At 43.7% G+C, this 27,924-nt stretch overlaps 2 protein-coding genes across 2 annotated transcripts in view; both read right to left on the bottom strand.

Moving 5' to 3' along the window:
- LOC145401208 (charged multivesicular body protein 1a-like) overlaps positions 1–27,924 on the bottom strand; it is a 308,785-nt gene that overhangs the window by 40,391 nt on the left and 240,470 nt on the right. The window lies entirely within an intron of this gene.
- LOC145401198 (guanylate cyclase 32E-like) overlaps positions 1–27,924 on the bottom strand; it is an 80,867-nt gene that overhangs the window by 40,224 nt on the left and 12,719 nt on the right. Inside the window, exons 4-11 of the mRNA XM_080273502.1 lie at positions 21,862–22,041; positions 18,936–19,056; positions 18,178–18,324; positions 14,607–14,718; positions 13,346–13,430; positions 12,161–12,316; positions 11,418–11,483; positions 8,231–8,394 (exon numbers count right to left, since the gene is read on the bottom strand). Coding sequence (XP_080129628.1) covers positions 8,231–8,394; positions 11,418–11,483; positions 12,161–12,316; positions 13,346–13,430; positions 14,607–14,718; positions 18,178–18,324; positions 18,936–19,056; positions 21,862–22,041 — 1,031 coding nt within the window. The remainder of the gene's footprint in view (positions 1–8,230; positions 8,395–11,417; positions 11,484–12,160; positions 12,317–13,345; positions 13,431–14,606; positions 14,719–18,177; positions 18,325–18,935; positions 19,057–21,861; positions 22,042–27,924) is intronic.

Raw genomic sequence — 27,924 nt, 5'->3', positions numbered from 1 at the left:
ATTCACTTTCACTTTCACTTTCATTTTCATTTTCTTTTTCACTCTCTCTCTCTCTCTCTCTCTCTCTCTCTCTCTCTCTCTCTCTCTCTCTCTCTCCCTCCCAGTCGATAAGCACTCCCAATACAATTACGAGATGTTAATTAAAGCAAAGGGCACACACACACACACACACACACACACTCGCTGGTGCAGTGGTAACGTTCCCGCTTGCCAACTGGTGGACGGGAGTTCGCGCCTCGCTCAGGTTGCGAAAAGTTTCACTGACGAAGTGGGTGGTTACTGTCCCCCTTGAGCAAGGGGACGGGTGTGTGCGTGTGTGAAGGTCACAGCCTTGCCCTTAGATCGGACTATATGAGCTCTCAGCTCCCTTCCGGGAGGGTAAAAGCTGACGATCACGACCATCAAGTGATCCTGACCGACCCGGTGAATTACACACACACACTTGAACTGTTGTCTTTATTTCGCACCTACCTATGTTCATGTCCTTTATTTATTACATTATTTATTCATTTATCGATTTTATTACTACTACTATTATTATTATTATTATTATTATTATTATCATTATCATTATCTTTATTATTATCATTATTATTATTATTATTATTATTATTATTATTATTATTATCATTATTATTATTATTATTATTAAGGCAATGGTCAGGTATCTCAAAATAAAGGCATCTTATTTATTTTTTGTTCACTCTTTACTTAAAAGGATAATTCTCTAGTTCTTTATTGAGAGAGAGAGAGAGAGAGAGAGAGAGAGAGAGAGAGAGAGAGAGAAACCCTGTGACGCTAAAGGGATATACTACGGCCCTACATCCTTTCCATAGCACTTCTTCGTGATTAGCATCAGGGTAATGGCTTCTCTTATGTCTTTCTTATTCTTTTCCTTAACTTGGCCCAGATTTTCCTCCTCCAGCTTATTTCACAGTGGCACTTCTTCGTGACTAGCTTCATATTCTAATCTATTGTTGCCACTTCTTCTTGACTAGCATAGTATTTAAAAAGAATATTAAAACAGACGATTTTTTTCACGGCCCCCCCCCAAAAAAAAAAAAAAAATCCCTTATCAATATTCGAACTATAGTTTTTAGTACTCTAACTTGATGCTAGTCACGAAGAAGTGCTATGGAAAAGACACATAGCCAAATCTAGCCCAAGTTAGAGCAAAGGAGTATAGGAAATTAGCTTTTTAATTCGCACATTAATTTTAAAGTTTCTAAAATTAAGTATATCATTGACTCTAAATTACTGGAAAATATTATATATTATTTTTCCAGGGCACATCCTTCACCAAAAATAAATGACCTGTGCCGAAAACGGGATGTAAGGAAGAAAATAATAATAATAATAATAATAATAATAATAATAATAATAATGATGATGATGATGATGATGATGAGGGTGATGGTGATGATGGTGATGGTGATGATGAGGAGGACAATAGTAATAATAATAGTAATAATGATCATAGTTGTAGTAGTAGTAGCAGCAGTGGTAGTAGTAGTAGTAGTAGCAGTAATAATATAATAATAATAATAATAAAATAATAATAATAATAAAAATAATAATAATAATAATTCTAAAGCCAGCAAGTAAGGGATGAGAAGCTTAAGCCTATTGGGTTTTTATTTTCATCAAAGTACCGTAATGTAACAGAAGCCTCTCTCTCTCTCTCTCTCTCTCTCTCTCTTTTCAAGCAGTCCCTTCTGTTATCCAGCTTTCATCTCTCCCTCCTCTCTTCATGTATTATTCTCTTTTAAAACTAGTATTTCCCAATTCTCTTCTCTCTCTCTCTCTCTCTCTCTCTCTCAATAAAATAAAGCGAGTGTGTTCCAGTCAAACAACACACATCAAAGGGATAAAAAGATCTCCCCAATTAACCTTTCCATTCCTCGAATTTAAATATTCAAAAATTACCATAGCTTAGCCTACAAAACAAATAAATAAATATAATTAGCAAGACAAAAATTCTAATAATATTTTTTTTTTTCAAAGTACCGTCCTGAATGCAAGATGATTTTTCCATGATACACGGGAAGAAATTTTTGTTTTCGTTTCTTTATATATATAGTTTTTTGCTTCCTTTTTTTTTATTATATAGTTCCTGCTCTTACTATCTCTCCTCCATCTTTTAATCGACTCTGAAAAATATCCTGTTAAATATTCCATTAAGGTTATTGGTGATTTTTTACGTGATTATGAAAAGGTAAAGGTGAAAGACATGTGTGGTTAGGAAGCTCTTGTTGGTTTGGTGGACGTTCTCTGTTTGTCTCTGCCTGTCTGTCTATCTACCTATCCGTCTATCTATCTGTCTATCTATCTCATTTCATTAATATTGTGACTTACTAAGGATTTCAGGGGCAGTGTCCAACTGTTTTTTTAAAATAACGTCTCAACAAAGCGTCGGACAAGGATTTAACTTTGGCAGTGCATGTTTGAGACCCCGACCTAATTTGTAAAATTATGCTTTTGTACCAAATGTGTATGATTAAGGCATTTATAAGAGTAAATGTAGGGTAAACTTAGCTAAAATCGTCAGAGGCATGTAGCGAGGCTAGCTTCGGTCACGATACAAGCCCCGCCCACAATTCGGAACGTGACGTCGGTGTGACGTAGTAGTAATCACCGACGCAAGTGGCAGTTCTGTCTTTATGTAAGCTGCTTCAGATTCAATGCCTCAGGGTTACTCATATTTCTGAGCTGCGGCTGATTTTTAGAGTGACTGTACATCCCTCCAGACTCCCTATTAGTACACAGTATATGCATCGCCCTCTTACACATATTGTGACGTCAATATGACTTATTCACTTCTGAAGAGTAGTAATCACTGCCTGAGCCGGCACCTTTTTTTTCTCAAAAGTTCTTCTCATATAAGGACCATACTGAATCTGTAGTAGGGGTGAAATATTACTTCGGTGTGTGTGTGTGTGTGTGTGTGTGTGTGTGTGTGTGTGTGTGTGTGTGTGTGTGTGTGTGTGTGTGTGTGTGTGTGAGAGAGAGAGAGAGAGAGAGAGAGAGAGAGAGAGAGAGAGAGAGAAAGTACAGTATGTGGGGGGGGAGTTAGAAAGATAGAAATGCCACTTGCGTCGGTGATTACTACTACGTCACACCGACGTCACGTTCCGAATTGTGGGCGGGGCTTGTATCGTGACCGAAGCTAGCCTCGCTACATGCCTCTGACGATTTTAGCTAAGTTTACCCTACATTTACTCTTATAAATGCCTTAATCATACACATTTGGTACAAAAGCATAATTTTACAAATTAGGTCGGGGTCTCAAACATGCACTGCCAAAGTTAAATCCTTGTCCGACGCTTTCTTGAGACGTTATTTAAAAAAAACAGTTGGACACTGCCCCTGAAATCCTTAGTAAATGCGAAATACTGATCTGATGGAAATTCTCTCTCTCTCTCTCTCTCTCTCTCTCTCTCTCTCTCTCTCTCTCTCTCTCTCTCTCTCTCTCTCTCATCTCCATTTCCCTTCCTCTCACATTTCTCTCCCTCTCCCCCTCTCACCTGTCTTTCTTCCTCTACCTTCCTCATACATTTCTCTTCCCCTTGTTTCATTTACTCTCCCTCCCTCTCTCTCTCTCTCTCTCTCTCTCTCATCTCCATTTCCCTTCCTCTCACATTTCTCTCCCTCTCCCCCTCTCACCTGTCTTTCTTCCTCTACCTTCCTCATACATTTCTCTCCCCCTTGTTTCATTTACTCTCCCTCCCTCTCCCTCTAATTTTTCTCTTCATCCCTCTCCCTTCCTCTATCTTTCCTTGTCTCTCCCTTCCCCCCACTCTTCCCTCTCTTCTTTTCCCCCTCCAGTTTTCACTCCCTCTCAGTATCATTAAGCACACTTTCTCACGAGGCAGTGTTATTGGAGAGACAAAGATAGTAGAGACAATATGGCAATTTTACATACACGGGCATCACCTACGACACATACTCTATCTTTCTGTGTGATATGAAGCCAATCCACCCAGTAGTTTCCGAGATACAGGCCTGGATGGTAAGACGGACAGACGGACGGACAGGGGCGATTCCTATACCCCCACCATATGGAATAATGGCGGGGATAATTACAAAAATGCATACAGACTTTACAGGGACAAATATAGTCTCTGGTAATGCAATAAAGAAATAAACAAATAAAAAGGAGGGGAACACTTTCAGAGTTTTTCTGCACGCACGCACGCACGCACACGCATACAAACACACACACACACACACACACACACACACACACACACACACACACACACACAGATCATACACTATTTGAATACTGATGAAAAGTGACCACAAACTTTCGGAAAATCACCAAAAAGGGAAATTCAGTAAGTGACAATTTTACGTCAACTGGGGCAATGTATTGAGTATGATCACCATGTTGAGGAAAAAACACATTAATTCTTCTATATATATTTTCAATAACAATGACCCAACTGACGGGTGTTATTGCACGTGTGTAGACTTCTATTGAATTATTTATTGCAGTTAAGGTGCGGGTGCAATTTTTATTAACACAGCATTGCACAGCACCCCTCAAAAAAAAAAAGAAAAAGAAAAATGAAGAGGGCTGGGATGAGAGGTATGAAGAGGTCATGTATCTATAAATTTTCAGTTCGTAGTGATGGTTTCGTAAGTTTAATGTGTAGAACCATCTTAAGTGAATCAGACTTCAGCCTTGTAGTACGAACAGAGCCTTGACTGTCGTAAAGCTCCAGCAGACTCACACTGTTCAACCAAGCTCATCTCAGACCACTCTAAACCCAACAGTCCCTTCTTCCTTTCACTGCACAAAACGCTACGGCTGGACCTTTTATTTTTTCTCTCTCTCTTAATTTTCTGAATGTTGTTTTCCCCCCAGAGATGTTGTGGTGAGTGTTAACAACCTCAGTGTTATGGAAATGGGCCTTATCATTAGCCAAGACGTCCTCTATCCATCCCCTGTACCCTTCCATACCACTGTCTAGCCATACACACAATTCTGCGCGTTATCAATAGTAAGTTTATGAATATAGTCTTTACCAAGAAAATTATTTGTGATCATTCGGGATAATACGGTAGATGTCATATTAGCTTGGGTTCAGCACTTGATACTGTCTTCGTTATGAATTTTTGGGCGCGTGTGCGTGTGCATGTGTGTGTGTGTGTGTGTGTGTGTGTGTGTGTGTGTGTGTGTGTGTGTGTGTGTGTGTGTGTGTGTGTGTGTGTTCGTGATAAAAATTGCTGATATGTGAGCAGGTGGAGATCGTCAGACGTGAAAGAATTGAACTTGCTGGTGAATCTCTTGAGTATGTGGAAGAGTTTTGTTATTTGGGAGACATGTTGTGTGCTGGAGGTGGGGCTGGAGCTAGCTCTGTGGCTAGGGTGAGAAGTGGTTGGAAGAAGTTCAGGGAGCTCTTGCCTCTCCTGACATTGAGAGGGCTCTCCCTACGTGCTAAGGGGTCTTTGTATGCAGCATGTGTTAGGAGTGTAATGCTGTATGGCAGTGAGACCTGGGCAGTGAAGGAGGAAGACATTCGCCGGCTCAGACGTACAGAAATGACAATGATTAGGTGGATGTGCAGTGCGTCCCTGCGTCCAAGGCCTGGAGGGGCTGGGTTTACAATGGAAGAGTTGAGAGGTAGGATGGGACTGGAGCGTATTGGTGTTGTGATGAGGAGAGGTAGATTGAGGTGGTTTGGACATGTGGAGAGGATGGGGAATGATAATTGGGTGAGGAAGGTGAGAAGTGTTAATATTGGGGGTGGGGTTATGAGGGGTAGACCGAGAAAGACATGGGACGAGGTCATTAAGTGTGACCTTAGGGTTAAGGGACTGAACAGGGAGGCTGCAATGGATCGTGCAGCGTGGAGAGTCGCCATTAGGTGACCAAGGCCGACACATGCAAGCATGTTGGAGTCTTTAAAACCGAAACGAAACGAAACGATATGCTTCTTGTTTTCGTCAAATAAAGAGCCATTCTCTGCATAATTCAGAAAGTATATAGGTGACTAAAGTCTGCCTATTTCCAACATTTAATTCATGACAATATCTGCCCCTCACCATTAAGAAGGGCTTGGTCTCAAATAGCTAGTTAACTATTTTGCCATTTACTCAAATGTGTTCCTCATAGTAATCTGAATCAGTTACAATTTACTTAAATGCTGTTCAGTACATTCTCTCCATAGCCCGAACAAAAATAAAAACATTAGGTAATTTTATATGCCTCAGGAAATGGTAAAGTTATGTGGAACACCCAGCACACCCAACAGGGGCCTGGAGGGTGCGCCCCCCTTTAATACTGGTAACATGGAGATGGTGGGAGAAGTGTGTCAAGGGTTTGGGGAGTTGGTAGTGTACTGGTGTTTGGGGCCAACAGGTGTGTGTGTGTGTGTGTGTGAAACGAGATTGCAAGCCATACTTCAGCGTTGCTGGTGGACTCCTTAATGAGCGACTACATGAATTTACCATCATGAGTCAGAACAAATAATACAGTTCTTGTCCACGGGGTTAGACGATTTTTAGTGTCGGAGCGTTGGAGTGCTGATCAAGGCGAGGTTGGTGTCAGTCACGCTAACTTCGGGGAGGAGAGAGTATCCTGGTAGGGAGGCTGGATCCATACCTGATGTGTTCTAGCCCCTCAAGGGTCTCAGGTGTTATTGCTAGGCTCGTATGTGTAGAGCTATCGTCCTAGGAGCTGGGAGAGTCGAAAAGCTCCCATCTGTATTCCTCACTACCGTATTGCTCTCTCTCTCTCTCTCTCTCTCTCTCTCTCTCTCCCTCTCTCTCTCTCCTCGCTTTTATCTCCCTGTCCATCTATCTCGCTTTTCTCCCTCCGCTTCTCCCTCCTTTTGGTAATTTAATCTCCCAGTCTTCCCCTCCCTCCCATTTTTCTCTCTCTGTGCTCCTCCCCACTTCCGCGTGTGCGTTTTTCCTTCCCCGTATTACTGTGTTTTTCCTTCCCCGTATTACTGTGTTTTTCCTTCCCCGTATTACTGTGTTTTTCCTTCCCCGTATTACTGTGTTTTTCCTTCCCCGTATTACTGTGTTTTTCCTGCCCCGTATTACTGTGTCTTGCCCCGTATTACTGTGTTTTTCCTTCCCCCGTATTACTGTCTTTTTCCTTCCCCGTATTACTGTGTTTTTCCTTCCCCGTATTACTGTGTTTTTCCTTCCCCGTATTACTGTGTTTTTCCTTCCCCGTATTACTGTGTTTTTCCTTCCCCGTATTACTGTGTTTTTCCTTCCCCGTATTACTGTGTTTTTCCTTCCCCGTATTACTGTGTTTTTCCTTCCCCGTATTACTGTGTTTTTCTTTCTCCGTATTACTGTGTTTTTCCTTCCCCGTATTACTGTGTTTTTCCTTCCCCGTATTACTGTGTTTTTCCTTCCCCGTATTACTGTGTTTTTCCTTCCCCGTATTACTGTGTTTTTCCTTCCCCGTATTACTGTGTTTTTCCTTCCTCGTATTACTGTGTTTTTCCTTCCCCGTATTACTGTGTTTTTCTTTCCCCATATTACTGTTTTTCTTTCCCCGTATTACTGTGTTTTTCCTGCCCCGTATTACTGTGTTATTCCTGCCCCGTATTACTGTGTTTTTCCTGCCCCGTATTACTGTGTTTTTCCTGCCCCGTATTACTGTGTTTTTCCTGCCCCGTATTACTGTGTTTTTCCTGCCCCGTATTACTGTGTTTTTCCTGCCCCGTATTACTGTGTTTTTCCTGCCCCGTATTACTGTGTTTTTCCTGCCCCGTATTACTGTGTTTTTCCTGCCCCGTATTACTGTGTTTTTCCTGCCCCGTATTACTGTGTTTTTCCTGCCCCGTATTACTGTGTTTTTCCTGCCCCGTATTACTGTGCTTTTCCTTCCCCGTATTGCTGTGCTTTTCTTTCTCCGTATTACTGTTGTTATTCTGCTTTTCATTCCACGTTCGTCACATAGCACTCTCTCTCTCTCTCTCTCTCTCTCTCTCTCTCTCAGTAATCTATCTATCTATCTATTGCCAGACGCCTCAATCCCGTTTGGGGTGGCCACAAACAAATCGCCTCCAAGTCGCCCTGTCCCCCGCCATTTCACTGCCCTGCTCCCAACTCACACCCCTCTCTCACATACCTCTCCACCCCATCCCTCCATCTCATCCTCGGCCTGTGACAAAAAAAATGCAAATTACTGATCTAATGGAAACTAACTAACTGTCTGTCTGTCTGTCTCTCTCTCTCTCTCTCTCTCTCTCTCTCTCACCTGAAGAGGAAGAGTGCGGCCACGAGTAAAACCAGCGCCAGTAGAACCCCAGCAGCCAGGGGGGCCCAGGGGTAGTGACACCTCTCCCCCAGGAACCCACAGGGGGGCTCGTCACTGGGGGGGCCGGACCCAAGCCAGGGAAAGGGGGACGTCATGACCAGCCGCTGTAGACACAAGGGGAGGTGAGAGGAAGAAGGGGGAGGGAGGGAGGGAGGGAGAGAGAGAAGAGAGGGAGAGGAAGGAGAGGAGGGAGGGAGAGGAGGAAGGGAAGGAAGAGAGGGAGAGGAAGGGAGACGAGGGAGAGAGAGAAAGGATGGGGAGTCAGAAAGGGAGGTGAGAGGAAGTATGGGGTGGGGAGGAGGTAGTGTGAGAATGGGAGGTGAGAGAAGAAGGGAGAGAGGAGAATGTAGAACGAAAGGGGCGGTGAGATGAAGGAAGGGGAGAGGAAGTAAGAGGGAAATGGGGAGCTGAGAAGGAAAAGGGGAAGGGGAGGAAGCTGAGTGAAAAGGAAGGGCAGAGAGAGAAAAGGGAGTGGGGAGAAAGAAAAGAGAGGGAGACAGAGTGAAAAGGAAGGAGGGAGAAAACAGAAGGAAAAGGGAGATGAGAGGATGGAAGGAAGGGGGAAAGAGTGGAGAGAAGAGGTAAGAGGAAGGAGGGAAGAGGGTAGAAGGTAGAGTAAAAAGGGGAGATGGGACGATGCAAGGAAAAGGGAGGATGGAGAGTAAGGACAATGAAAAAAAGAGAGGATAAGAGAGGATGAAATATTGCAATGATAGAAGAAAGACTGAGAGAAGAGGGTATAAACGGGAATGAGGAAAGCGGGGAGTTTTGAGAAGGCTGGATAACAAGGGGGTCAAGAAAGTGTGGCATAGTGGACGAGGGAGGAAAGGAAGAAGGGAATTAGGAGACGAGGGAAGGGGTTTTGAGAAGGGGAGGGGGAGAGGAGAGTGGAAGAGGGAAAGACAAAGTGAAAAAGAAGGGGAAAAGGGGAGGGGGAGGTGCGACGGGAGAGAAAGTGAAAGGGAGAGTGTTAGAGAGGGAAAGTGGAATAGCAAATGGAAAAGTAGAAAGATGATTAAACTTAACTTTTCAATAAGCTTACGTATTTAATCTTTGTTCTTGATATTTTACTGATGGCTTTTATCAGCTTAGGTATATCCTCTTTTAATGAAGCAATTAAAAAAAAAATCTCAGTTAATCCTCTCAGCGCGATTTCGTGTTGCATCTGGCAGGCACACGAACGCGGCCAGTTATTATTATTATTTTTTTTACTACCTCAAAGCCCAACAAAATTTTGCTAGATTAATCAGCAATAGTGAAGCGGGTTGGAATAGTGAAAATTTTCCTTCGTTAATTCACCACCACAGACATATGTAAGAATTACTGACCATAAATTTAAGAGAATGAATGTGGATGATGTGCTGACTGGCCTAGGAGGAAGGTATAGTCCCGGAGGAAGGTAAGTCAGGTGATTTTGTACCCTTATACAGAGGAAGGGAGGAAAGAGAAGTGTGTGGCAATCATAGGGGTATCATAGGGGTATCTGTCTCCTTAGTGTTACAGGAAAAGTATGTGGTAGAATACCTTTCGATAGAGTTGGGGTAAATAACAGGAGAATTAGCTGGAGAAATACAAAGGGGTTTTGGGAAGGGGAGAGGTTGCGTAGATCAACATTCGTTCCAAGATAACTAGAGAAAGAGCACCTGGGGAAGGGAAAGAAGTTGTATGTTGCCTTCATGGATCTGGAAACAGCATATGACACAGTGGATAGAAAGGGAATGTGGAAGGTGTTAAAAATGAATGGAGTTGATGGGAAATTGTTGAATGCTGTGAAGAATATGTATGAGGGTGCTAGGGTTGCACTGCGTGAGGATAGTGAATCAAATGAGTTCTTTAATTTGTGTGTTAGACTGAAACGAGTGTGATGTTTAACTGGTAGTTTGTTTATGGATGGCATTATGAAGGATGTACTTGGTAGGGCAGTGGATGCACGAGTGTCACTAATAAGAGATGTTAGTATTTGGAAATCTAGACTGTTGTTTGCTGATGATATTGTAGTTTTAAGTGAAGATAAATGTGAGTTGCAAGGTTTGGTAAATGAGTTTGGGAGCGTGTGCAAGAAACGGAATCTAACTATGAACGTAGATAAGAGTAATTATGGTCTTTGAGAGAAATGGAGCCACAGAATGCACAGTGAGGCTGGATAGTGTGCAAATGAAGAATGTGAGTGTATTCAAGTACTTAGGTAGTGTGATGATTAAGAATGGAAGTTAAGAGAATGAAGTGCTTGAAAGGGTACAGCTGGGAAGACAGATTGCTGGCTCGTGAAAGGAAGTGAGCACGGAAAAAAAAAAAAAAAAAAAAAAAACTCGCTGCATTACAGTACCATGATCCCCACTCTAATGTATGGGAGTGAAGCTTGGACCCTACTGGAAGGACACAAATATTATTAACACCAAACTAACTGATTCATACATAGACCTCCAGCAGTGACCAGGTAACACCAGTCCTGTATGAGACAGCCCTAGCATGTATTCAGTATGGAAGGTGGGTGTTAGCGCCGAAGTGGTGACATGTAGAGGTGTGCGGTACGTAGGAGGACTACTGGGCCTTGAAAGCAGGCTGTGAAGTCTATGCCCAGAGTCGGTCACATAAAAAAAAAAAAAAAAAAAAAAAAAATCGAGGGCTGTATCTAATCCTTCCAGGTTGAAAAGGTCTCTCCATTGCCAAATACCGCAAGAATTAAACAGTGAATAGGTAATCAGATTATATAAAAGTTTAGAGGAATAGTTTGGATGAGGCAGGAATGAACTTAGAATATATCATCGGGTTGTAGAAGTTGAGAGATGTTTGGTTATAGTAGCATGGATGAAAAAAAAAAAAAAATAATAATCCATAAGTAATATTCAGTGACCACATACAGCAAAAGCTCCAATAAAAAAACTTAAAAAAATAAACTCACGTCAACTGTACGTACCGGAAGATTGTCCCTGTGTACGCCATTGTTGTTGTTGTCATCGGAGGGTCGGTCTTCATACAGGAACTGTCCCACTTGACGCCATGCAAGACGGGAGTGTGGGGCTGGGGGTAGGGGGGAGGAGGAGGGGTGGCTGCTTATATCTCCTCCCCTCGCCCTTCCCCCTCCTTTCCTCCCTCCCTTTCCTCTCCCCCTCCTCTTCTCTCCTGCCGGTAGCTTCCCAATGGCAAGCAAGGCGTAGGTTCCTTCCGCGTCCCCGTTTTCATCCATGTGTACCTAAGAAGTTAATGATTAAGGGTGACAATTATAGATCATTTTAGCTTAATAGGACACTGAATTTGACATCCTCTATCTATCTCTTCCTCTGTCTCTATCTCCATTTCAACCTGTCTCTACTTCGAACTCTGCCTTTGTCTATTTGTACAGTGCTATTACGTTTACAGTGTTCTCTCTCTCTCTCTCTCTCTCTCTCTCTCTCTCTCTCTCTCTCTCTCATCTATCCATCCATTTATCTATCTACCTATTTATCTATATGTATCTGTGTGTGTGTGTGTGTGTGTGTGTGTGTGTGTGTGTGTGTGTGTGTGTGTGTGTGTGTGTGTGTGTGTGTGTGTGTGTGTGTGTGTGTGTGCTTGCATGTACGTGTGTGTGTGGATGTGTGTGAATGTGTGTGGATGTGTGTGAATGTGTGTGGATGAATGTGTGTGTGTGTGTGTGTGTGTGTGTGTGTGTGTGTGTGTGTGTGTGTGTGTGTGTGTGTGTGTGTGTGTGTGTGTGTGTGTGTGTGTGTGTGTGTGTGTGTGTGTGTGCTTGCGTGTACGTGTGTGTGTGGATGTGTGTGAATGTGTGTGGATGTGTGTGAATGTGTGTGGATGAATGTGTGTGAATGTGTGTGCGTCATCGTGTACGACTGTGTTTGCATGTGTATGTGTATGTGTGTATGTCTGTCTCACCTTCGCGCCCTGTATGGAAGGAAAGGCCCTGTTCCTGATCAGCGATATGATGTGCGTGCCGTTGGCGGGGTTGGCGTGGGGGTCAGCAAGCACCTCGGTCAGCACCCTGGCGTAGATCAGCACTGCGTCATACAGGTGGGCAGCGAACATGGGTACCTGGCCACGCAACGCAAGGGGTGGGGTTAGAGAGGCTTGGAAATAGATAGAGAGGCTTGGCAAAGGGTAGATAGGCGTGGGAGAGGGATGGAAAGGCGTGGGAACAGATGGAGAGGCGTGGGAACAGATGGGGAGGCGTGGGAACAGATGGACTGGCGTGGGAACAGATGGAGAGGCTTGGGTACAGAGGGTGGGGCGTGGGAAGAGAGGGTGGAGCGTAGAAACAGAGGGTGGGGCGTTGGAACGGAGGGGTGGGGCGTTGGAACAGAGGATAGGGCGTGGGAAAGGAAACAGAAGCTTGGTATTATATTGCCCTGGCATGCGGCTATGTTAAAGAGGTGTGGGAATGAACTTGTGTCGTGTGGTAGTGCAGGGGTTTGAGAAGTTTATCTAGGCGTGAAAAAACTAAGTAGCTTCTTAAAATTAGACAAGGGACATGAAGACATAAGCTGAAGGAAGCTTGGGAATATCTGGAATACCGTGAGAATATTCGAAGGAGCATGTGAAGTATTTAGAGAGGCCAGTGAACTTATGAGGAGTGTGTAGGCTTGGAAAAAGGTAGCACCCGAATGTAGGAAAAAATCAGTCTCACCCACGTTCTGCATCTCCGTTTGTGGATTTAATTGTTTACATTATGACCAGTAGAGATGTGGGGTGGGAGAGAGAGACACACAGGTTAGAGACTGAGTTCTTTATTTACTTTAACGTTTCGGGCTCTGTGTTGCCGAAACGTTAGAGTCAATAAAAGATTTCAAACTCTAACCCCTCTCTCTCCATCCAACGTTTCCGTACGTGTTGGCATCAAAGCAAGATCAAAACATACACTGCTAAACGTCATTTATCACTCTTTTACTCTAGTTGTTTCACCTCTTCGTTGCTGTACATCACTGCCAATAGATTTCTCAGAATATTGTGTGTTTCACTGAACATCGACTAAAAAGAGGAACTATACTATTGGCAACTGCACCTGCATAATCACCTCAAAATACCTGTACACTTAATTAAGGACACCTGTTCCTCATTACCTACCTGGATGAACCTGTAGGTGGTGGGGTTGTATGGAACACAGAAAGGATGTTGCTTGATTCGGTCCAACACACGGCGCTCAAACTCCCTGACAAGAAAGAAAAAACTAGCAAAGAAAATTAAGACAAAAGTAAGAGAAAAAGGGGGAGATGAATAACGAGAAAGACATCACTGGTAAAGAAAATAACAGACAAGTTAAAGGACACTAGCAAAGAAAATAAAGACAAATGTAAGGAAAAAAAGAGAGATTAATGACAAGAAAGACATCACTAGTAAAGAAAATAACGGACAAAGACAGACAAAATTCAGGACGAGAAAATAAGAATGAGATTTTAATAACTAGAATGACATCATAAACAAAGACAGTAACGAAGACAAAATTAAGGACAAAAAATAAGGAGTAATTAACCGCTTAGTAAAGCATCACTATAAAAAATAACGACTCAAACTAAAAGAAAAAAAATAGAGACATAAATAACTAGAGATAAAAAAACCGCAATCACGAAAAAATCAATGGAAGAAAAAGACACGAAAATAACTAGGAAAAAACACATCTAAAAATAAAGGCAAAAAATAAAAACACTGAACTACTACAGAAATAAAGACAAAAATATTAACTAGACAGACACTAACAAAAATAAAGACAAGGAGGAAAAACAAGGGTACTAAAGTAACTAGAGGGAAAAGCACTAGGAAAACGAGAAAGAAATTGATGAAAAAAATAATAAAAGTTCCAGAGAATAAAGACACTGGAAGAATCAATAATAAAGGAGAATGAGAATAAAAATAATAACTCAAAATCAAAACTATATACATAAGAAACACTAATAAAAACAACTTCAGAAAAATAATGAAAAAAAACACACAAGGAAGTGACACTATTAACCAAGGATTATCATCACGATCAATACCATCATATTATTATCATTATTATTATTATCACTATTATCATCATCATCCTTATCATCATTCTTACAATCATCATCATTATTACAATCATCATTATCACCATCATCGTTTTTTTTATCATTATCATCATCATCATTCTTAGTCATCATTATCATTCTTACAATCCTCATCCTCATCCTCATCATCACCTTCTCAGCTAACGAAAGCAGTGGATTAAAAAAAAAAAAAAAAAAAAAAAAAAAAAAAAAACACGACCCTCTTAGCCGCAGTGCTCACCTCCACAACTTAAGCCTTTGAGCCTGTGACGAAACCAACCACAACTACCACAACCACCACAACCACCACAACTACTAACCTGTACTTCGGGCTTGTGGGATGGGCTGGGGTGATACGAAGGACAGCCCGAAAGCCCTCGTAAAGCCTCTCCCCCACCGACCCTGTCATCGTGAACTGCTCCTTCCCTGGAACTGGCGGCAGGTAAGTAGGTAGGTAAGTAGGTAGGTAGGTAGGTAGGTAGGTGGGTAAAATGAGTACGGAGGGAGATAGGGAGGTGGGTGGGTAGGTAGATAGGTAGGTAGGTAGGTAAGTAGGTAGGTAGGTAGGTAGGTAGGTAAGTAAGTAGGTAGGCAGGTAGGGTAGGAGGTAGGTGGATGGGAGGGTGGGTAAAATGAGTAGGTAGGTAGGTAGGTAGGTAGGTAGATAGGTAGGTAGGAAACATGCAGACAGGTAAGGTGGAAAGCAGAACTGCAGGTAGGAAGGACAGGGAAGTAAATAAGAAGGAAGGTAAGTAGGTAGGTAGGTAGATAGCAGAGGAGGAGGGTAATACGTAGGTTGGGAAAGATAGGGAGAGGGATGGATAGGGAGAGGGATGGATAGAGAGAGGGATGGATAGAAAGAGGGATGGATAGAAAGAGGGATGGATAGAGAGGAGGAAGGATAGAGAGAGGGATGGATAGAGAGAGGGATAGATAGAGAGAGGGATGGATAGAGGGAGGGAGATATAGAGAGAGGGATGGATAGAGAGAGGGATGGATAGAAAGAGGGATGGATAGAGAGAGGGATGGATAGAGAGGAGGAAGGATAGAGAGAGGGATGGATAGAGAGAGGGATAGATAGAGAGGGATGGATAGAGGGAGGGAGGGATAGAGGGAGGGAGGGATAGAGGGAGGGAGAGATTGAGAGAGGGAAGGATAGAGAGCGTAGGATAGAGGGAGGGAGGGATAGAGGGAGGGAGGGATAGAGAGAGGGAGGGATAGAGGGAGGGAGGGATAGAGAGAGGGATGGATAGAGAGGAGGAAGGATAGAGAGAGGGATGGATAAAGAGGGATGGATAGAGAGAGGGACAGATAGAGAGAGGGATGGATAGAGGGAGGGAGGGATAGAGGGAGGGAGAGATTGAGAGAGGGAAGGATAGAGAGCGTAGGATAGAGGGAGGGAGGGAGAGAGGGAGGGAGGGATAGAGAGAGGGAGGGATAGAGGGAGGGAGGGATAGAGAGAGGGATAGATAGTGAGAGGGATGGATAGTGAGAGGGTTGGATAGAAAGGGATGGATAGAGAAAGAGATGGATAGAGAAAGGGATGGATAGAGAGGGATGGATAGAGAGAGGGATGGATAGAGAGAGGGATGAATAGAGAGAGGGATGGATAGAGAGAGGGAAGGATAGAGAGAGGTAGGTAGGGAAGGAGTGAGAGAGGTAAGCAGGGAAGAAAGAAGTTAGGTAAGGAGTAGGGAGGGAGGAGAATAGGAAGGGAGGAAGGGAGGAGAATAGGGAGGGGTGGAGGAAAGTAGGGAGGGAGATAGGAATGTAGGAAGGAAGGAAGCGAGGGATGGAGGTAGGAAGGGTAGAAGTGACGGAGGTAGGGAAGGGAGAAGAGAGAAGGGGGAAGGGGAGGGAGATTTTGAATAAGGGAAGAAGGGGAGGTGGCAGGTAGGTGGGTAGGGAAGGAGGGAAATAGCTAAGTAGTTTGTAGGTAAGAACGACAAATGGTGTAGAGGAAAGATGGTGCGAAGGGTGGGAGGAAAGCAGGTAGGTAGGTAAGTAGGGAAGGCAACAGACAGGTAAATCAGCAGTCAGACAGGTAGGTAGGTAGATAAGTAAGTAGGCTGGTAGGTAGGCAGCGGAGGCGGTAGGTAGAAAAACTGGTAGCAAGGGAAGCAGGTAAGCAAGCCGGTGAGGGAGGAAGGTAAATGAGTCTAGATAACCAGGTAATAATGACAGGTACCTGTATTTAATTCATTTTTCCTTCCTCTGTTCATCCTCTGTGGAAAAAAATTGATGGAGGATAAAAAAGAAAGATACGAAAGAAGGAAAAGATAAAGTCAGGGAATATGTCAGAGAAATGTAAATAATTGAGATGTAAATAATTCAAAGGATGCAAATGACCCACAGCTACGGTCTGCACCTCATTTACAAGTCCAGAGCTTTGAAATAATGAAGCAAAAACCCCTCCCACTTGATTATCGTTTTTTCAATATACAGCAAGCTCACAATACGGTCTAATGCTATACCTAAATTGTAAAATAGAACTACTGATCACACGTATAGGGAAGGAGAGGAGTTGTTAAGCTGGTAAAAACAAATGGATGATTGGAGTGATTAGGAAATAAGTCAGAGTGGAAAAAGAAAATTAAGTTCAAATGGTCAAAGGGAGACTGACAAAAACACGATTACCTTAACATCAAACTTGTTTTTTATGTTTTTTTTTTTTTTCACGTGTTTCATTTTCCCCTCCAATTCCCCTCTTTTTTGTTTTCATTCTGTTCCTTGCATCGCTTCTCTAAGATATTTTTCATTCAATTCTCAAAACTACTAATTTTATCTGTCCATTAATAGTTCAGTCCTCGCTTTCTTTATTTTCTTCTTACTTCGAGATCTACCTCAATTTCTCGTGGTCTTTGTTGGCTCTTTAACTTTCACTTTTTTTTTCCCAGGCTTGCTCTCAAACATTCCTTTTACACACAGGTTTTCTTCTGCCTTCAGCTCTCTTCCTGTCCTCTCTTTCAGCTTCTTGCAAATTAATTACAGTACCTACATTATCATCCACTTCCCGAAGCCCTCTCACACTTTGTATTACCACTTCCAATTCATTTTTCAGCTTCTCTCTCTCTCTCTCTCTCTCTCTCTCTCTCTCTCTCTCTCCCAAAGTCTTACAATATTAAGTTCGATAATCATTCTTTTCACTCTCATTCATCACTCTTTCAGCTCTTCCTCTGTTATCGCTACACTCTTCTACTACTAACACTCCGTATCACTTTTTGTTTCATTCTCCCACTTATTCCCACTCCTCACGTCTAATCCATCCACTCCTCTCATCCCCCCACTCCACTTCAAAGCTCACCCCTCGTCTCACACACCCCACTCATTCTCAGTCCTTCCCATCCGCTCCTCTATCAATTATTCACACCTGCTCCCTATCACACCTTCCCACTCACCTGCTCCCTACCACACTTTCCCACTCACCTGCTCCCTATCACACCTTCCCACTCACCTGCTCCCTACCACACTTTCCCACTCACCTGCTCCCTACCTCACTTTCCCACTCACCTGCTCCCTACCTCACTTTCCCACTCACCTGCTCCCTACCTCACTTTCCCACTCACCTGCTCCCTACCACACTTTCCCACTCACCTGTTCCCTATCACACTTTCCCACTCCAGATCCCCCTTTCGCTGCCACATTTCCAGCTATTTTCTCTGCCACTACCTGTCACTTTCAATACCTGTTTCAGTCTGCCACTCACGGTCACTATCACAGCCATAGACAACCACTACCGCAATCACTACCACAACCACAGCCACATCCACTGCCACTCATTACCACAGCCACAGCCACCATTATCACAGACACAGGCACTGCCACTCATTACCACAGCCACAGCCACTTCCACTCATTACCACAACCACAGCCACAGCCACAGCCACTCACCCCTCAGCAGCTGCGAGTGCGTGCCTGCCCTGTACTTCTCGTGGTCGATGGTAACAACGGCATATTCCTTCAGCCGCCCCGCCGCCGCCTCCCTCAGCGCCAACACGAAGTCCCACTGGATCTCGAAGGACGCCACCAGCACGTAGACTGTAAGAGAGAGAGAGAGAGAGAGAGAGAGAGAGAGAGAGAGAGAGAGAGGGAGGATGAAAATTGAGACCTTGGAAAATGATGAAGTCCCCCTTCCCCCCAAAAAATAAAATCCAAACACAAAAAAACGAGCCATTCATTTTCAAAGTGCCTGGAAGAGATATGCAAAATCGAAACGGCCAAATTCTGAGATCTTGAAAAATGTACCTCCCCCCTCTCCCCCCCAAAAAAATAAAAGGGCCATTCATTTCGAACTGCCTAAAAAGATATCTCGACCGTAATCCCAGAGTTCACCAGATCTGTGCTTGAAAGACTGTGAGTAATTGTTTTTTATTTATTTTTTTGCAACAGAAAGAGGAATAGAAAAATCGTAACAAACAAACACACACACACACACACACACACACACACACACACACACACACAAGAGAGAGAGAGGGAGAGAGAGAGAGAGAGAGAGAGAACCATACTTACTTCTGGTGACATGGAGGGTAGACGTCACCATATCCCTGAGGTCATCATCATAGAGAAAGAGAGAGAGAGAGAGAGAGAGAGAGAGAGAGAGAGAGAGAGACAAACAGACAGACAGACAGACAGAGAACCATACTTACTTCTGGTGACGTGGAGGGTAGACGTCACCATATCCCTGAGGTCATCATAATCTGTGGTGGTGTAGTGGTACGGTACCGTCACTTCCCGCGTCACATTCAGGCCCCTCTCTGCCGCCATACTCTGAGAGGGCAGGGAGAGGGGAATGAGAGGGCAGGGAGAGGGGAATGAGAGGGCAGGGAGAGGGGAATGAGAGGGTAGGGAGAGGGGATGGGGAATAAGAGGGTCAGGTCAATGTCTACCTGCCTCATTTATCCCTACTCCCACGGCCACATCCAAGCCCACACCAGCAGACAGGGCTGTCCCCCTAAGAAAATAGACGGGCAGGTGAGTCGTTTGTAGAGCGTATTTAAATAGCCATCATGTATTTCACCTGTGCACCTTGTTACCTTCCTCTGCTGGCTAATGAGCTTCAGGTGAGAGAGGCTGAGGGCAGGTGGTGGTAGCAGTTGAAGAACAGCTTTGTGTAGTACTGCATAATAATAATGATAATAATAATAATAATAATAATAATAATAATAATGAGCGATGGATTTTCTTAACCCCCAATAATAATAATAATAACTAAAGGCCATAAAATTGTCCAAGAACAATTTTGATAAAGAAAAACTTCCAGTAGCCAGTGTTTACTAAAAAAAAAAAAAAAAAAATAGAAGCCTATCTCTGAAGGGACCTTGGGGTCAAGGCCACTGATCTGCATGTCAGCTTAGGTCATCAAAATCTATAAGTCCACCATGTTTAGTGACTCTAGCTTTATTCTTTCATGTAAGATCAGGTGACTTCTCTGTCTCCCGGAGTAGTCTAAAATTTTGGACTTTAGGTTAAGCGACCTCAAAGAATAATGATCCTATCTGGACTATATTAAGCACTGCGCTGTGGCCACGTCCCAGGTATATGCCATCAAAATTTCAGCCCTCTAACTTCAGTGGTACTTCAGCTTCAGGATCACTTTTTCTTTCGGACCCTATCTGGGTTTCATTCGTCGTATCAGGGTGTTATGTGGTCAGATGAAGCGGCCAACCAGTACTATAACATGATGAAGTATGAAGGCTGTACCTCAAACGGTATGTGAACAGAAGCGATTTAGATCTTCCTTTGAATAATAATACTATTGACAAAAACAAGAAAACACCCTACAGGGATGTGAGAGGCTTTAATAATTATATACAGTAGGCTAATGGACACCCCCCCACCCCTCCCCCCAACCAGATAATCCATCACCGTTTTGAAGGCGTGAAATTACCTGCCAGTGACCCGTGGATGATGGAGCGATGACCGAAGTGGGTGTAGGGGCTGGGGTGCAGGGGCTGGGGTGCAGGGGCTGGGGTGCAGGGGCTGGGGTGTAGGGGCTGGGGTGCAGGGGCTGGGGTGTAGGGGCTAGAGTGTAGGAGCTAGGGTGTAGGGAGGCTGGGCACGGTGTAGGGGAGTGGGCGGGAGTGTAAAGACTAGGGAAAGTGTGGGGGCTAGGAAGGGTGTAGGGGGCTGGGGAGGGGTGTAGGGGGCTGGGGAGGGGTGTAGGAGGCTGGGGAGAGATGTAGGGGGACTGAGGAAGGGTGTAGGGGACTGGGGAGGGGTGTAGGGGGCTGGGGAGGGGTGTAGGGGGCTGGGGAGGGGTGTAGGGGGCTGGGGAGGGGTGTAGGGGGCTGGGGAGGGGTGTAAGGGGCTGGGGAAGGGTGTACGGGACTGGGGAGGGGTATAGGGGGCTGAGGAAGGGTGTAGGGGGGCTGGGGAGGGGTGTAGGGGGAATGGGGAGGGGTGTAGGGGGGCTGAGGAGGGGTGTAGGGGGGCTAGGGAGGGGTGAAGAGGGGTTGGGGAGGGGTGTAGGGGGCTGGGGAAGGGTTGCAGGGGGGGTGGGAAGGGATGTTGGGTGGCTGGGGAGGGGTGTGGGGGGCTAGGGAGGGGTGTAGGGGGCTAGGGAGGGGTGTACTGTTTTTTTTGGCCACTGGACATTCAAACTGGGGAGGGAGTACTGGGAACATATGGAACTGGGACGAGGAAATAACACCCAAGAGAGGGAAGGAAAAGGTGTATTTCGAACTGCAGTGTGTGTAAATATTCCTTCACAAATAACTGAAAAGATGTCTATTGCCTTTAAAAGATATCTATTGCCTTTAAAAGATATCTATTGCCTTTAAAATGATATCTATTGCCTTTAAAAGATATCTATTGCCTTTAAAATGATATCTATTGCCTTTAAAAGATATCTATTGCCTTTAAAAGATATCTATTGCCTTCAAGTCCATATAAACATTTCCAGACTCTCATTTCAGGTGACGCAGACTCTCAGCTGGAAAGGTATAAGATAACCTGTAACCTTAAGACAGTTTTCTTGGGGATTTTTCCTAAGTATCCTTTTACACGTCTCAGTAAGGACAAATTAAGTTTGTAGTCTCCTGGGGCCATTTCTAGCTGGTACAGGACTTCTCGTTGCACATCCTCCTGACCAACTGATTTTGAATAGTACACCTTAACACTTTCATGGCGTTTGAATGAGGTGGCTTTCATCATTAGCACAGAAGAATATATTACCGTACGAGATATAGAAATAAATCGCTAAGGAAGAGGTGTTAGGGAACCCTGGTGATGATATGCTATGCTGTTATTCGCATTGGACACTTCGTAACACTTCCTGGTCAGCGATTTATTGTTTACTGTAACACTTGAAAATCCTCTCGCATGTTATAAATCTTAGTATCGATACAGTTTGGTTCAGTGACACAGCAGATAACAACAAAATCCAAATAAATAGCTGATCAAAAGGCATTACGGTTTCTCAGAAAAACCAGAACAAGACTCTAACAGTGAAATTACTTGTCGTGGGTGTAGATGTTTGTAGATTTTAAGTAATGTATACACTGAGGACGTAAGATATATTGTTCATTTTCGTTTCTTTGTTTTACTAATTGACTCCTAGTGTCTGTGGCTTACCTTCACAGCGTCACGGATCTGCAAGAACGTGGGCGCATGTTCCGTAACCAAGACGAACTGACGCCAGCTGAGATGTCTGAGAAGTGCAGCTAACGCCTTGACCACTTTGCCGGCTGGGGGATGGGTCCTGGCGGCGGTGTGGTACTTGCTCTTGTTACTTACCCTCTGGTCACCGCATTTCTGTTGGCGTGGAAAGACTCAAGGGGGTAAGTAAGATAGTGAGTTCTGTTATGTTACGTTGTCCAGGTATTTATAATCAGGTACGCTTGGGCTCTCTTCCGCGCGCCCCACTTGTTCATTGGAAAGGATACAGTCTTTTCCTAGGTAAGTGTGTGGTAAAGGTGTGTTTGGTAAAGGTGTGTAGGGCAAGGGAGTGTGGGGTAAGAGGGTGTGAGGTAAGGGTGTGTGGGATAAGGGACTGTGGAGTAAGGGGTGCGAGGTAAGGATGTGTTGGGAAAGGGGGTGTGGGAATCAACCCTATAATGTAAGCCAGAAGTGATATAGAGTTCAGAGAGAGAGAATGAATCTCTTTAAATCATACCTGCTTTAATTAACCTGCTCTGTATTGTTCATCATCCACTAATGGTAATGTGGGATGGAGATTTTAGAGACAGGAAGGCTGGAGAGAGGAACTGACTATTACACACAGTCAGATACGACAAAAAATTATACGTACACAGGTTTCTGCACATGTAATTCACACACACACACACACACACACACACACACACACACACACACACACACACACACACACACACAACGATAATGAAGCAGGAAAACAAAATCTCACAGGGAAAACCGCACTAGCTCTCAGAAAAAAAAAAAAAGTGTGATTCTATCTATCTACAGTCAGACGCCTGAATCCAAGATGGGGTGGCCACAGACAAATCGCCTCCATGTCGCCCTGTCCCCTGCCATTTCGCTGCCCTTCCCCAGACTCACACCACACTGTCAGATACAGAGACACATATACAAATACGGTCATTGCAGTACATAAAGGTTTTGTTTATCTTGCTTCATACGATACAAAAACTGCGTAAGACCGGTTGAGGCAAATCTAGTGCTCTGTTTTAGCTGAGGCCAGGTGATTGTGCTCCGCTTCAGGTGCTTAATAAGTGCACGAGAAATTTATTAATAGTGTTAGTATAAAAAAGATCAATTTCCTTCAACTGCATAAGTAGAAAATAGCTGCGTAGAACCATCGAGTGTACTTTAGTTACTGAGAGGACAAGAAAAAATCCTTTCCCCCCCCCTCTCTCTCTCTCTCTCTCTCTCTCTCTCTCTCTCTCTCTCTCTCTCTCTCTCTCTCTCTCTCTCTCTCTCTCTCGCTCTCTCTCTCTCTCTCTCATCCTGAAGGTGTATGGCAGAATTCCTCTTTTTCTTTCGTCCCCTGCGCTCTCTCTTTTTCTCTCATTCTCCAACAGGATTTGATGACTAATAGGACTCTCTCTCTCTCTCCCTCTCTCTCTCTCTCTCCCTCTCTCTCTCTCTCTCTCTCTCCCCTCTCTCTCTCTCTCTCCCTCTCTCTCTCTCTCTCTCTCTCTCTCTCTCTCTCCTATCTCATGAATTTCCCATCTCGTTTCCCTTGTCGAACTCTCCATACTGTTTTCCCTTCCTTTCACTCACCTTCTTCCTCTCTTCCTTCTTTCCTTTTCTCTCACTCTTCCTTCTTTCCTTCCTTTCACCCTCTTCCTTCCTTCCTTCCTTTCTCTCACCCTCTTCCTTCCTCCCTTCCTTCCTCCCTTCCTTTCTCTCATCCTTTTCCTCCTTGCCTTCCTTCTTTCTCTCATCCTTTTCCTCCCTTCCTTCCTTCTTTCTCTCATCCTCTTCCTCCCTTCCTTCCTTCCTTTCTCTCAGCCTCTTCCTCCCTTCCTTTCTCTCAGCCTCTTCCTCCCTTCTTTTCTCTCACCCTCTTCCTCCCTTATCTCTTCCTTTCTCTCCCTCTTCCTCTCTTCCTTCCTTCCTTTCTCTCACACTCAACCTCCCTTCTTTCCTTCCAGTTCCTTCTTCTTTTATTCTTTCTCTCCACTTCCTTTTCTTCATTACTCTCAGAGCCGCATATCTATCTATCTATCTGTCTATTGCCAGACACAATACTTCTGCAAAGGGTGGCCACAGACAAATCGTCTCCATGTCTCCCTGTCCCCTGCAATTTCGCTGCCCTCCCCCCAACTCACACACCCCTCTCTCATATACCTCTCCACTCCATCATTCCATCTCATCCTCGGCCTTCCCCTTCCTCTCCTCCCCCTCCACCTCACTCACATACGCTCTCCTCGTTAGTCTCTCGCTCTCTACCCTCTCCACATGGCCACTTTCAATCACATTTGCATCTTTTCACTTCACTTCGCTCCATTTCGCTTACCTTTGTTTTTTTTTCTTCATAATTTATCAGTTTTCTGTATAAGAAATTGCTCACCTCCCGCCCCCCCAAATCGAAAACCCGTGACGTCATAGCAAATAAAATCCAGGCAACTGATGGACAATTCTTTTAGTTTTTATTTTATCTTTACTGCCACATGAGGAGTAAAGTTAGCTCATTTTCTTTAATTTCCATCTTCTTTCTTTCAACCACTTCAACCCGATGACGTGATATTTTGTTTCTGTTCCTCCCAGGCGATTTATTTACGAGAAAATCAGTGAAATTTGGGATTAGTGAAGGGTGTACTTAAATCCTCCTGTCTCAAAAAATCCCCCCTCCCTGATTTAAATAAGGGATTTAAGATTTAGTGCTTTATTCTGAGAGTCCCTAAATTTAAGGTGGAAATTAAACGCAGCCCTTCTCTCAAAATCCTAGAACTGGGAGAGAGAGAGAGAGAGAGAGAGAGAGAGAGAGAGAGAGAGAGAACAGTATCTTGGCTTTACTCTGGCCAAGGATGTTATGGTCTTGCCGGCGTTGGTTTGTTTGTATATGTTGCCTGTCTGTCTGTTAAAAACTTTACTCAAAAAAAATTTTGTGGAAGGGTATGCCGTGGGCCAAGGAAGAAATTGCTGAATTTAGGGATGGATCCGGATCCGGATCCGGAATATCCCGCATATCGTCTCCAAAATTTCTCATTCAGTTTCAAAGATTTGTGGAAAGGTGGGCCATGGACCAGGAAAGAATAAATTAAGTATGGGGGCGGATCCGGAGTCGGATCCTATATCCACGGATCCGGATCCGATTCCTTTTCAATGGGAGTGGCATTGACGGAGGCATGCGCTCTCTGAGTCCTTTCTAGTTTTTCTTTTTTCCACTTTTTAATTTTGGGGGGCGAAACTGAATAAAATATGCTTACACAATTTTACAGTCTGAGCTTGATTGTAAATAATCTGCATATTTTGGGGTGAAAGTGGAGTGTCTCTCTCTCTCTCTCTCTCTCTCTCTCTCTCTCTCTCTCTCTCTCTCGGATAGGCGGAAGTCTCATATAACAAGAGCAATATATACGGGGGAGAGAGAGAGAGAGAGAGAGAGAGAGAGAGTGTCTGAAAATGATAGCCTGGGGTAAACAAGGGTACCAACATCTGCGTGCGTGTGTGTGTGTGTGTGTGTGTGTGTGTGTGTGTGTGTGTGTGTGTGTGTGTGTGTGTGTGTGTGTGTGTGTGTGTGTGTGTGTGTGCGTGTGTGCGTGTGTGTGTGTGTGTGTCTTTATGCACGTGTGCGTCTGTGTGTATATGTGAGTGCATCTCTGTGTATGTGCGTTTGTGCGTACATGAGTGCATATGAGTACGGACTGTGTGCGTATAAGTGAATGTATCTTTTTCTGTATGTATGTATCTGAGTGTACATGTGTATCTGCATGCTTGCTTGTACATGTGTGCGTATGTTTATGTATGTGTGCGTATGACGTAGAAATGAGCCTGTCGCTAACATCACACTCTCTCTCTCTCTCTCTCTCTCTCTCTCTCTCTCTCTCTCTCTCTCTCTCTCTCTCTCTCTCTCAGGTTAATATCCCTTTGTGCGTTATTTATGCAGAATATGGCGACACTTCAAGGATTTATGTTACGTAGAAGAGGAGAGTAAGGTGTAATAAAAAAATAAATCGCTTATGAAAAGGTGTTAAGGAGCTTCCTCAGCCGACGAGAATACGGACCCTGGTGATGGGATAAAAATAAAGTGAGAGAGGGTAAGAAAGTGTGAATGCAGTGGACGGAAGTGAGAAAAATAAAGGGAAGAGTGAGAAAACAGGAAGAGGTTGTAGGGTTGAGAGTGAGAGGAGGTAAAGGAAATATGAAAGTGAACAGCAGTTACTATGTAGGGATGACACAAGTTCAAAATGGCTTTCTATTCACAAGGTATGGGACAGTGCGCTACCAAAGACTCTCGCGAAGCCAGGTTTTAAGCAGACGGACTTAAAAAACTTCGCTACTTAAGTTCAAAGCTATTCACAAAGCCTCGCTAACCTTCGCATGAGTCACGAAATCAGTCACAAAAAGTCGATTATGTTCGTCTTTAATCTTCCTCTCTTTCTTTCCTTCTTCATCAGTCATAACTCCAAAATAAAATGGCTAACACGAACTTGCCACACACCAAAACGCTTCTTGGCAACTGGGAATTTTTCTTTTTATACTTAGAGCAATATCTGAGTAATAGTACGTGAATTACGGCCTAAAAACACCCTCCAACACTCACACCTGGTCTAAAAAAAAAAAATGTAAAACTCTATGGATTCTTATTGCCCCATTCCACTTAAGCACTTTTACCTACAGTATATACTGTACTGTACAGTAGTATCAGTAAATTTTATTATGCGGGTAAAAGTGGCCTCATACCATAGCTAATGTGTATTTCGTAGGCAGCTTCCATTAAATAATCATAAACTAGAAGAAATTATATATATAAAATGATCGTTAAGATGTAGGAATGGAAAAAGTGCAGAAAAAAAAGATGAATAAGGCAAAGAAACACGAGTGCATTTGGGATAGGAGGAGATTCAAAGTTTTACACACATTACTAAATTTCACAAACGTTTAAATTTCTCAAACGTGTTAATTCCACAAACGTTTTTATTTCACAAACGTTTTAGCTTCACAAACGTTTTAATTTCACAAACGTTTTAACTTCACTAACGTTTTAACTTTACGAACGTTTTAATTTCACAAACGTTTCAAAATCACAAACGTTTTACTTCACAAACATTTAAAATTTCACAAACGTTTTACGGGTGTAGAGTGGCGTACTCTAATGGGTATTAAACTGTGCCTATCATCCCATCCCAAACGCACTCTAGATTCCGTTTTTTTTTTTTTTTTTTATCTCTTCCTTGTGTACCTTTTCCATCCACTTATCTGATTAATTTTTTTTTTTTGGATTAAAGTGAGATGAGGGTGAGATGACTATGAAGAGGAAATCAAGGGACAGTAAAGAGTAAAATGGGTTGAGAGGAATAAAGACACAGAGTGAGAATGTGTGAAAGTGGTGAACGGGAGAGAGAGAGAGAGAGAGAGAGAGAGAGAGAGAGAGAGAGAGAGAGAGAGAGAGAGAGAGAGAGGTGTAGGACAGCTAACGAAGGGTGGCACCATGTATGTATGTGTGCTGTATATACCGGTTTGTGTGTGTGTGTGTGTGTGTGTGTGTGTGTGTGTGTGTGTGTGTGTGTGTGTGTGTGTGTGTGTGTGTGTGTGTGTGTGTGTGTGTGTGTGTGTGTGTGTGTGTGTGTGTGTGTGAGTAAAGGTGAAAGAAGGTCATGTTCACACAGTTTTGACCCAATTTAGAACAGACTTGTTGAAAATGTTAAGGGTCAGGCAAGAAAAAAGTAATCTGATTTTAAGAACAAATCCATCCAAGTCAAGGTCACGAGGTCAGGGTCAAAATTTCGGCCATGTGACCAATCATGGGTTATGGAAGCTCCCTAACACTTGTTCCTTAGTTATTGATTTTTGGACATGGCTGGTTATTACCCCTTTTTACGTCATTTATGGAGAGTATGGTGATTTTGAAAGGATTTATGTAACTCAGAAGAGGATAGTTGGGTGTACTAAAATAAATAGCTTAGGGAAATGTGTTAGGGAGCTTCCTTTCCGCAGGTAATAGCATACTCGTTACTGAAGACGAGTGGCAGTAACCTTCCCCTTATTGCC

This window comes from Coenobita brevimanus, chromosome 55, assembly GCF_032717465.1.
Source record: "Coenobita brevimanus isolate Jiangsu-jjx chromosome 55, ASM3271746v2, whole genome shotgun sequence".
NCBI classification, from domain to species: Eukaryota; Metazoa; Arthropoda; class Malacostraca; order Decapoda; family Coenobitidae; genus Coenobita; species Coenobita brevimanus.
This window is presented reverse-complemented; position numbering and strand designations above follow the sequence as displayed.